The sequence below is a fragment of the Astyanax mexicanus genome, chromosome 6, assembly GCF_023375975.1.
Source record: "Astyanax mexicanus isolate ESR-SI-001 chromosome 6, AstMex3_surface, whole genome shotgun sequence".
Classification (NCBI taxonomy): Eukaryota; Metazoa; Chordata; class Actinopteri; order Characiformes; family Acestrorhamphidae; genus Astyanax; species Astyanax mexicanus.
This window is the reverse complement of record NC_064413.1, coordinates 47,261,789-47,273,978: the sequence shown is the minus strand read 5'-3', so window position 1 is coordinate 47,273,978 and position 12,190 is coordinate 47,261,789. Positions and strand designations below refer to the sequence as shown.

Below are 12,190 nucleotides of genomic sequence, written 5' to 3'. Positions count from 1 at the left end.
TTTACCACATTAAAAACCTCTGGAATATAAACAAGAGGAAGATGGATGATCACAAACCATCAAACCAAGCTGAACCGCTTGAATTTTTGCACCAGGAGTGGCATAAAGTTATCCAAAAGCAGTGTGTGAGACTGGTGGAGGAGAACATCCTTGAAACCAGGGTTATTCCATCTAATATTGATTTCTGAACTCTTAAAACGTCATGAATATGAACTTGTTTTCTTTGCATTATTTGAGGTCTGAAAGATCTGCATCTTTTTTGTTATTTCAGCCATTTCTCATTTTCTTCAAATAAATGCTCTAAATGATAATATTTTATTTGAAATTTGGGAGAAATGTCCGTAGTTTATAGAATAAAACAACAATGTTCATTTTATTGTTTGGAAAATCTGGTGAGAAATTATTAGTTTTCAGCTTCTGCACTACATAAACGAAGATTTAGTTTAGATTAGAAAGGATTTCATTCTTTTGTGGGGTCTGAATTTGGAGGAAAACCTAGATTTTTCAGTTAATTCTCTGCAACAGCTGAATTTTTCTCAGATTGTAAATCTTACGATTTAAGCAGGCCACCTTTGGCTCATTGTCCAGCAATGCAGAGCACCAGATGAGTCATTTCTCACGTGCGCTGCTCTAATACTTCTTACAGAGAGTGCATACCAGAAACAATAGCTCAGACAAAAATCCCTTTAAACATCTGAATCCCTCATGAATACAACAATATATAAACAGAAACAAAGGAAACGTAATAAAGAAGATCTAAGCTACAAACAAGGAATCTGCCTGTTCTATAAACATCTGAAATACAGGTTTGGACCACAAACAAAAAAGATTACATAAAAAAGCATAATATTGTGATGTGAGTCATTCTAAAAAACTCCAGTTGTTGTGTCCTAAGCCTTCTCAAAACACTATTTCAATACACTCTAGAATTACAACTGTTATATCTTTTAAAAAACATTAAGTGATCAGTTATATTATATATAAGCCATAATTTGGCCATATTTGTTTTAATTATATAAAAGCATAAGCCCTACAGATGAGCTTGTCTCCTCAGTCACATATAGAGGGCTAGTGCTTTATTTTAATGCAAAAAATATGTTTTTCTTCCATTTAAACAAGAACTGTAAAAAATAAAATATAAATTGAATAAACACACTGTTACATATACCATGATTAACAATAATGTACAAGTAATTTTGTAACAAACACATTTTAAAACACATTTTAATTGTCTCCGGTTTTAAATTTAACAGCCATTGCTGTTAAATAAATGAACAGAAATGTTTGAAAAAAAGCAAATATATTTATATAATTGAAAGCAGTGGTCACCAGGAGTTCCTGGTGTTCTTTTGTAAGAATTAAATAAATGTAAAAAAATCACACTGATAAGATCAATCAACTTTAACATGCTTGCAAAATATCTGAATGCCATTTCTCTAATGATTTTTATGAAACTTTAAAAGGAGACATATTACTATACCTCTTTTTACGTGAGTTAGAATAGGTCTATAGGCTATACAAAACAGGCTCATTAAGTTGCACAAAATAACACATTGTAAACAATTTTTATATTTTAAATGTAGACATTTATGTAGAATGACCCTAATGCAGATTGCTGTCATACAAAAAATACAGTATGTCCATAATGAACAATAATAAGGTTTAATCTTTTTTTTATCCTGTTTTTCTTCCCAATTTAGCTTTAGTAATTATCCCACCGCCTCTTTTCTGAGGAAAGCGCAGTGATTCGGTTCTGATACATCAGCTCACAGACGCCTGTGCTGACCAACATCACCCTTAGGAGTGATGAGAGGAAAGAGCGCCATCTACCCACCCAGAGAGAGTAAGGCCAATTGTGCTCTCTTAGGGCTCCAGCATCTGATGTCAAGCTGCATGACCGGGATTTAAACCAGCGACCTCCTGAACCACTACGCGCTTCCTATGAAGTTTAATCTTATAGATTAAGAAAAACAATATGTGTTAATGCATTTAAGCCTTTCGGTAACACTTACTGCCCAGAGTTGCTGGGTATGGTCTCAGCAGATTACCTGTTATGAAATGATCTTCATATAAAAGGTATTTAATCTCCAGTCTGGGAATTGATGCATGTTTGTCTGTTTTGCAGCAGTTATGCAGTCAGTTATGTATAAAGGTATTTATCACACGCTTAAGTTCAAAATAGGTTCAATCTCCGCTCTTTCGTCACTGGGCGGTATTAGCGTCATATAAGGAGATCAGTGTGATGTTAGTAATCTCATATAAAATCCCCTGCTTGTGGGGAACAGGATCAGAAGCCACTGTTTCTTCTGAGATATAAGAAGACATATTTTACTAATCATGTTTACCGGTTTTCCTACTGTTGTTTCAAGTATGGAGTACGCTAAAACCCTGGTCCCTACACCAATAAAGAGGTAAGATCTGTCTGTTTTCTCGGTTCAGTTATACATAGATTGCATTACTAGCTCTATAGCTGTAGAGTAGCCGCTACAAGTTATGATACTGTGAATCTGTCTAAAACCTCAGATTTTTGGTATAGACTGTAATCAGTCAGCAGGGCATTCAGTATCAGCTCATCACCAACTTCTGCAAAACGTCTGGTGAAGCTTTTCATTTACTTAGATTGCATAGTTGCGTTTAACCTCCCTGTTATGTTATGGGTTTTAAAACTTAAAAACAAAAAAACAAATAAAACAAAAATTTAGTGAATGAAACTCTTACAATAACTGAACTTAATTGGTGGAATAATCATGTAAATGAAAAATTACTAATAAAATGTGTTTATCTTATGTTTGTTTATACATGTGCAGTCAAATATTTCAAAGAGATAAAACATTTGACCAAAACTGAGACCATTTATTTATATCTAATAACAACAATGATGAATGATCATAGATAAGCCACATGCAAGGACTGAAACATATAAATAGACAAAATACAGAATTTTTATGGGAAACAAGCTAATGATAATAATACTCCTGTTCAAACAGCTGGAAATTATAGGAGAATTAATATTTTTAAATGTACCACAGATACATTTTACAAACAGGGGTTATTTACACTCTATTGTCTGAATGATGCTACAGAAAAATCATTTTGGACAACAATGTTTAAAGACAATATAAACATTTTTCAAAGAACCTTTTTCACCCATTTGTTTTCAAGTCTATATATTGTGTTTGACATATTAAACCCTTGTATGTTTTGTACTTTTTATATAATGTCTAATTGACAGTTGTTGTTTTTTTTTTTTTACATTTTATGCAAACGTCATGATGAATAGATCAACAGTAATGTTCTTTTTTACATTGGCTTCAATTGAAAATATTTTTTTCCTTTTTCTGTAAAATTGCCTTTTTTTCAATTCATGCATTTTGACTCTAATATCGCAAAATAAATTAATGAAACATCTCAAATCAATTAATATACACACTATGATTATTATTTCTACGTACCTTTTTCAGTCTGTGGTTAAAGTGTCTGTCTCTGAGTTTTGTTCTGTGGTCGTTATGCTGCAGGTCAGTGTCCTCTGTGCAGTCTGCGATAGCTCAGCGGATTCTGCCCCCGGCTCAGCCCCGGCCCTACAGAGTCTGCACCCAGAGCCGCCTCAGGACCAGCGTTCTGGTGGCCACCTCTTTAACTGACCTGCTGAAAAAGGTGAGTTAAAATAACTGCGGGTTAGACTGAGATGTAGCGTACAGATTCAGAATCTGAAAAAAGAGTCTCAGCATGTTCTGTTCTAGTAATGCAAAAAGACAGGTAATCATCACAGAGTAATTTCACTTTGCTGCACGTCTCTACAGACTCATCTCTCAGAATCACACGGTTTGTTTAAAGGGGTTTTGTACAATACTTTTTTTTTGCCTTTAACTCTTTATAGCTTAAATTAAACAAAATACAAGTGAGAAAAAACTGTGAAAAGTGAAGGGTTTATTTGATGTATCAGTTATTTAAAACAAACTAATTAATTAACACTTTATATATTGTATTATATCATTTTGCATAATTGTATCATATGTTACAAATGATAAATTGGTATTTAATTGATTACAGCAAAAACAAACTAAAACATATAAATGCTATATAGTTTATCACAATACACAGTACCTCTTGTTATCATGTTATTAATTATTATCTTTTTTTTGTATATTATTATTGCTAATGTTAAAATATTATTTAATAATCATTTAAGACAATATTTTATTCAATTATCAGGTTTCAAAACCCCAAATACAGTACTGTGCAAATGTTTTAGGCACCTGTGGGAATTTCAATAAAGATTAAGTGTCTTATCTGTGCAGTAAGTGTTTATTAGCTCAGTAAAACACTAACATTACCATAAATACAAACAACATTTTTACAAAAAGCAGATATTTTAAGCTTTTACAGCCCTGTTTTCCTTAAAACACCTCCTAATCTCTCCTCCTCATCTGAGTTTAATAGAGTTATTTCTAGTTCTCATCATATTAATCAACACCTGGTTTGGTAAATGGGTAAATTTGGTAAATCGGGTGTGCTGCTGATGGAACTGAACATATACACATGCTAGCTGAGAGCATCCAGGAGAAATCTGGAGAAACTACACTTTGTTCTTCAGCTTGTCTCACAGGATGTAACAAAATTTAAAATGAGAATTCCTTGTAATGTTTCACTTTATGTGTGTTTATTTGCATCTGTTCAAATCATAAGTGTTTTTTTTAAGTAAGTCTGTATGAAATATTGTTGGATTTAACCCATTATGCTCCATAATCCATGTTAAATACATGCAAAGCAATGAGAACTGGCTGAGTTGTTCCTAAAATATATAGTTGTGGGAAAATGCCAGGAACCAGTGGTAGGCTAAAGACAGTAGGTATTTGGATATTGTCTGCCTCAGTGATCCAGTGTTTCTCTCAGGTATCTCACACCGTTAGATAAAGGGATCTAGAGTGTCTAGATGTTGTTTGATTCTATCACCTTTTGGGTTTTCTCACTTTCAGTTTGACTTTATTGAAAAAACATTAAAAACTGCTTTGTTTCTTTCTCTCATTCTGCATTCAGTCTGCTCGATCCTTTCTGATGACCTACCAGTTGATGACGCTGGTGCTGGAGGAGGACGGGACAGTGGTGGACTCAGAGGCCTTCTTCCATTCCCTCCCACCCAACACTCTCTTCATGGTTCTGGAGAAAGGAGAGGAGTGGACCCACAACCCGCAGGTAGAGACATTAACACAGCTCTCCATTCACATCCTTCACTGATACTGATGCTGATATTGCAGCTAGAGGCCTGTACACAGAAATACTGGCAAAATTACCCTAAAAGATAAAACTGGAATAATTGTATTAATCAACATATTCACAATAAGTCAACATTTCCAACTTATATATTCCACCTTAGAAAACTAGGGTAAAAGTCAAAAGGGTTAAATGGATTTTGCACAGGGTCTAACAATGGCAGCTTAGCAGACAAAGGCATTGAACCCACAACCCTGCGATTAACCCAACTCTCTAACCACTAATCCACTAAAGCTATATACCACTGCACCGATATACTATTGCTGTGACACAAAAACCTTGCATCTCCAAAATATCAACGTTACAGGACAATAATTTTTTTTTAAACTTATCTATTGTAAAATATTTAATTATTATGTAATTTTCATTTCAATTTTTATTAAAGTAATTTTGAAGCATTTCTATTGGTCTACTTATTGTGAAAAGAAAAGAAAAAGAAAAAACAGATATACATTATGTAAGTAAGTAAGTGAGTATTTATTTATATAGCATGTGTATAGTATATATTTATTATATAGCATTTATATAGTATTTATTTATATATCTAATCAAAGCTACAAAGTGATTCACATGCAATACAATACACATAAAATAATAAAACAAATATATTTACACCATAAAATCATTAAAGTTAACCTACCCATAAGCAGAACAAAAACAGAAAACAGTTATGACTCACATTATGTCAAAAAGTGAAAATTGACAAAAATGGAGATACAAGGTTTTTGTCCAACAGTGACAAAATTTGCTTCTAAAAAACAGATTTTTGTTTTTACTTTTAGTGAAAGTCAATGTAAAAAATAGGGTACCACTTTAAAATAAGACTACCTTTATAAAGGCATTATAACTGGTTTACAATTCGTTTATTAATGGTTACTAATAAGGTTGTAAATGCCTTAAAAATCATTAACAATCAGTTATAACACTTACATAAAAAAGGCAACAATGACCTGTTGTTTGCCAAATAGTGAACCCGCAGCCGTCTATATTGTTGCCCTTTCTACGTATGTGTTAAAACTGATTATTAATTAATTTAAGGTATTTACAACCTAATTAGTAACTATTAATAAACTCATTGTAAGCCATTTATAAACCCTTTATAAAGGTAGTCTTATTTTAAGTGGTACCAAATGGTATCAGTCATTATAGCATTTATTTCAGTATGTTCATCACAATCACAGAATTTGATCATGTAAAAAAGAGAAAAACTCTTTCTTTCTTTAAAAATGAAGATACACAAAATGTTGGTATGACTGTGACAACATTTGTCTGTAAATAGGTACCTGGGAAAACCTAAACTTGGTCTCAATACATCATATAAATAAATATTTAATGTGAGTAAGTTTCTAAAATGAATCCAGTGTATCAGACTATCACACAAATATTGTATAAATATGTTAGATACACAACAATTAAGCTGGATTCTTAAAACCTGAGTGTTCTCCCAGAAGATTAAGGGCAATAGAACAAATAAAAATATCCCTCTATATTTCACAATGTGGTTTCGTTGTTTTGGGCTTAAACACATTGCATAACCTTTAGCTGTGATGCAACAGCAGTTATAACTGTAACTGTGCTCCAGTTATATCTGCCAAACACCTTTGTACCAAAAACAGATCCTACCAGTAAGTTTCAGTGAACCAGACTGGAGATGGGCTCTCGATCTGCCACTAGAGAGCGAACTGTACCCATATGATAACAGACTTCACCACAGGAGAGTGGCAACTGTAGTTACACAAGAACTTTTCCAGATACAGATACAGGGTGTGTCTGAACACACAAGAAATACTCACTTGCTGCCTTTTTCCGAAGCTTGCTCACTTAGTAGGACCCAGTGTAGTGATGATTTTAATGTGAATTAAAAGGAAAACACATTTCCTTATGGAGCAAATATTGAAATCTGATCCCTAGATATAAGCTTTTATCATTTTCACCCAATAAAATATAAGCTATTTTTTTTGCAGTAAAAAAACCTATTTACATTCTGAAAAGAAAATTGAGAGCTTTGAATCTCCTACAGGACACTTGGAGAAGCTGCCTGTTTTTTCTCTACTTCACTTAATAATTTCAGATCAGTAACAGGAATCAACCCTAAAAAAGTACTTAAAACATATTATGAAATGCACCCATATATTATTGCTGTGTTACAAAAACCTTGCATCTCTAAAATATCAACTCTATAGGACAACAAAAATTTACAAAAAAAAAAAAACACTTTAAAAACCTATTTAATGTAAAACATTTTATTCTTAAATATTTTTGTATGAGTAATTTTGAAGCATTTCTATTGGTCCACTCATTATAAAATTTTGAGACAATGTGAAGAACAACTGCCATGTTCACATTATGTCAAAAAGTGAAAAATGACAAAAATGGAGATATCCACTTAATAATTTCAGATCAGTAAAAGGAGTGAAACTAAAATATACTTAATTGTACTTAAAACATATTGAGAAATGTCTAAGTACACTATGCTGTAAATATACTAACATATTTTTGTACTTATTTAAAATATATTTAAAGTACATTTTGATCATATAAAAAAAGTTTATTATAGTGTATCATAGTTTTAGTTTAATGTAATTCAATATACTTCTAAAATATTTATTTCCAAATATACTTTTGTACATTTGTAGCAAAGCGTGTTAAAAAAACAACTGTTACAGTAGTTCACTTAAAGTAAAATGTATCATGTAACTTTTTTGAAAGTAAATTAAATTAATACTGATTTTAAAAAAATTAAGTTAAATTGTAATATGCTAAAAATTCTAGAACAGTATATTAAAATATATTTTAATACCCAACAAAGTATACTAGAAGTGTGCTACTTACAAAAAACAGGAACAAGAAGCATGTTTGTACTCTAATGTAAATAGATCAAATATATTTAACATCAATTTTTACAATTCTTACATTTCTAATATACCTGGTGTATAGTAAATAGTGATACAGTTGTGATACTCAGTAAATGTATTATAATTTTACTGTAAGCATATTTAAAATATGGGGTTACATACATGAAGTAGTATGTTTAAATATTAAATTAAAAATAGTTCTATTTTAGTTTAGTTTTTAAGTACACTTAGCACAATTTAAGTAAGACTTCTGTACTATTTTTATACAATTAATTTATAATAAGTACAAAAAATTGTTTTATTTTAGCACTCTTTAAATATACTGATTAATAATGTGGCTACAAGTACACTAGGGCACTATAGCATAATAATGCTTAGTATACTTTAATTTACTCTTTTTTTCACTAGTGAACCCAAATTCTGAAGGTTTGGAAATTGACATAAAAACTAGACAAACATGACGAAACTAAAGGTTTGTAGGACTGTTTGATTTGTATTTAGGAAAATATTGATTTTAAAATGAAGTTCAGGAAAGAGCCAATTTTATGATTTTATTCGTTCAATTTTGACATTAGTAGATTTACTTTTTTTTGTTTCCTTTTTTTCTATTAAAATTACAATTATGCTTTTCAGTAAAGTTCCTTATCAAACATGAAAGCTTGAATAGAAATCCTCAAGATTTAGTGGTGTAATGTCAGGCAGATCATTGAAGAAATCCTGGCCTGTTAAGGGTTAAACTTGGTTTTGACATTACTGCATGCCGGTTTATACAGTATTTCTTACCATTTAGAACACAGCCATTGTTACCTTTTTGTCTAATTCTAAATACTTTCTTTTTATTAAACCCAATAACCCATTTACAGGCCTTGTCCAGCTTCAGGAAGCCAAAGAGAAATGAAATTGCCAAGCTAAGCTTTGACATGTCTAAGCTGAACCCACAGGATTTTCTTGGCTGTCTTACTGTAAAGGCCACACTGTACGAGATATACTCCCTCTCCTACGACATCAAGTGCTCTGGATTCAAGCACATTTTCAAGTAAGTTCATCAGTCTGTGTCTAATAAATGATTCAGATACTTTAAGTTGCACCAATTGCTGACAGTGATGTGCAACTTCTGCAAATGCACACATTCCATACCTGTCAAGTTGTGGAACTTTATTCCACTCCTGGTGCGAAAATTCAAGCAGTTCAGTTTGGTTTGATGGCTTGTGATCATCCATCTTCCTCTTGATTATATTCCAGAGGTTTTCAATTTGGTAAAATCAAAGAAACTCATCATTTTGGTCTCTTAGTGGTCTCTTTTTTCCAGAGCTGTATACAGGGTTGCTTATAGCTGTAGTAAAACATAAACTGGTGCTTTATGATAATATTTTACGTGGCTTTTCCTGTGTGGTGTAACAGATCATATTTATAAGTTTGCTCTGAGGAATTTCTCCTCACCATATGTTCCCTCTCTAGCAGGAGAGGGAACAGCAAACCTGACACAGTGCTTCTGCTCATTCTCTCAGTTAAGCTAATAATCCCTGTAGTCTCTGGATAGCAGCTGATGCACCACCTCAGAGAAGCCACCAGAACAGTTTTCTAACCCTGCTATCTACTGTACACTGTACTTTACTGAACACGATACTGAACCCCTGTGGGCTGCTGGTTCTAGATCAACAACAGTCATTTCAGATCCAGAACTGAACGCTATAAAAGACTGTTCAAAACTGAGAATATTTAACCTTTCCACTTTTCTAAGTGTGATTGGAGTACTATATAATTATATATATTATACTATATATTATAATAATTTAAAATAACATAAATGTAGTTACCAGTACCAGCAATGTGTAGAATTATAAATACACTGGTTAAAAAAGTAAGTTGAAACACAGTTTAGTTGCTGACTTCTCTGTGAACAACAATCAATGTGATGGTAAAGGACGTGATGACAATGTACAGTATTTATTACGAAAAAAAAAGAAGATAGACGTTGCGGTTTTCCTGACCTATTTTTCCATTTGTATTGTATTATATTTCCATTGGTATTTCTCCATTACATCCACATCCACAACCTTTAGTGAACATGCAGAAATAGAAAAAGAAACACAATAGTTGCACACAGAAGACTCATATATGTATCCATATTTAATTAAATAAGCCCTAATTGGGTCACACATTTGGATAGTTTTGTTGGAATTTTCACGGCATATTGCAGTCACAAAAAATAACACAGTTAGCATGTTATTGTATTTTCTATGTCTTTATTTTGTATTTGTGGTTTGTGTCCTGATTTTACCACAAAGTGCCATCCTTTTAACAAGGGGCATATTTTATAAGGGGTATATAAAAAAATGCTTGTATTATTATTATCATTTAAATGAATAAAAATAAAAAAGTCAGTGTCAATAAAAAGGTCAATCAAAAAGTTTTTCTTGTTGAGAAAATAAAATAGCTAATCAAACACCAATTAGATAAACTATGTGCTGAATAAAAACTATTAGATAAAAGAACTTTGGAAACAGCTAATATATACAACAATCACAATGTATGCTGTATTAATTGATTTAAGCTCTAATTAGTATAGGTCTTCCACAAATAAATTAAAGTCAATAAAACTATGGCTTGACACACATTGTCCAAATGCAAAAATGTCCCCAACTAGGCTAAATCACCATAGCTTTAAAAAAATATATGTTCTAAACTATGTAAGGCTTTTTACAAAGTATACCTGTTTTCTGCTCACTCAAATCACTGCACTGAACTAACAATAGTAAATTCTTATGTTCATATCTAATAACTTATTGCAATAATTGTTTAATTACAAAAAAGGGTAATATTTTCATATCAGTGCAGTTTTGCATAGCTGAGGAAGCCTATTTAATTCTCTCTTTATCTGTCACTTTCTCTCAGGTCTTCACTGCGATGTATGATGCAAGTAACCAAAGCCGCTGCTCACATTCTTCTTTACGGATCCTCATATGTGCTACACTACATCGGTGATGAGCGCCGTTAATCAAGTGCCCTGTTTATATCATCGCATCTGACATGACAAAGGACATTATCATGCTTTCATTACACTATATTTGAATTTGAACATTCATCTCACAAGAAAGGAAGGAAGGAAGAGGAATGTCTATCATGTTTTAAAGGATTTGCTGCTGAGAAATCCAGCTCACAGTGACTTTTTCTGGTAGCTGGGTTCAGATAGTTTGAACTGGTGTTTGATATATATGTTTGTTGATGTACAGTATGTTGATGTATGGTGTTTGATGTATGTTGCAACTGATTGTGATGCCTGTTAACTGTTTGATTTGGTCCATGCAGGGTTAAGCAGCATCAGTCAGATTCAGTCTTTTACATTATTTTCTCTTTTTTTAGACAAACATGCCATGTAGCATTTTAATGTGAATTAACTGTAAATATTTGATTGTACTGTTGCATTATGCTGTGTCACTTACAATAATACATGTATATATTTGTGAAATCTATGTGTATATAAATGTATATAACTGTAACTGTGTCTGTCAGATCTGTGTAGTATCTGTACCCTAGGGAAAAAAGTAGATTAAAGTATACTAAGCATTATTATGCTATAGTGCACTCAAGTGTACTTGTAGCCACATTATTAATCAGAGTGCCTAAATAGAACAACTTTTTTTGTACTTATTATCCTTTAATTACATAAAAAATGTACAAAAGTATTACTAAAATTGTGGACTTAACTGTAAAACTGTAAAAAAGTGTACTTAACTGTACTAAAATGTACTAAAACTATTTTAAATATACTTAAGTAACATTTCAACATACTACTACATGTATGTAACCCCCCCATATATTAAATTGATATGATTACAGTAAAATTATAATACATTTAATAAGTACTACAACTGTATCACTACTATACACTGAGTATATTAGAAATATACTAAGAATTTATGTTAAATATATTTACATTAGAGTACAAATATGCTTCTTGTTCCTGTCTTTTGTAAGTAGCACACTTCTAGCACACTTCGTTTATTTTTTATATATATATATATATATATATATATATATATATATATATATATATATATATA

The 12,190-nt window shown here is 31.8% G+C and overlaps 1 protein-coding gene across 1 annotated transcript; it reads left to right on the top strand.

The window, feature by feature from the left end:
* Positions 1 to 2,294: 2,294 nt before the first annotated feature.
* On the top strand, positions 2,295 to 11,821 carry cidea (cell death inducing DFFA like effector a). Its single transcript, XM_007238627.4, has 5 exons — positions 2,295 to 2,411; positions 3,516 to 3,654; positions 5,038 to 5,193; positions 8,990 to 9,162; positions 11,022 to 11,821. Exons 1-5 carry the CDS (start codon positions 2,338 to 2,340, stop codon positions 11,122 to 11,124), a joined length of 645 nt encoding a protein of 214 aa, XP_007238689.3. The 5' UTR covers positions 2,295 to 2,337; the 3' UTR covers positions 11,125 to 11,821.
* The last annotated feature ends 369 nt before the right edge of the window (positions 11,822 to 12,190 follow it).

Bases quoted from the DNA above. Each gene is read 5' to 3' on its own strand.
- cidea (XM_007238627.4), top strand. From the start codon at position 2,338: ATGTTTACCGGTTTTCCTACTGTTGTTTCAAGTATGGAGTACGCTAAA. The intron at 2,412-3,515 runs GTAAGATCTGTC...GTTATGCTGCAG, and splicing joins GTCCCTACACCAATAAAGAG to GTCAGTGTCCTCTGTGCAGT. The intron at 9,163-11,021 runs GTAAGTTCATCA...ACTTTCTCTCAG, and splicing joins GGATTCAAGCACATTTTCAA to GTCTTCACTGCGATGTATGA.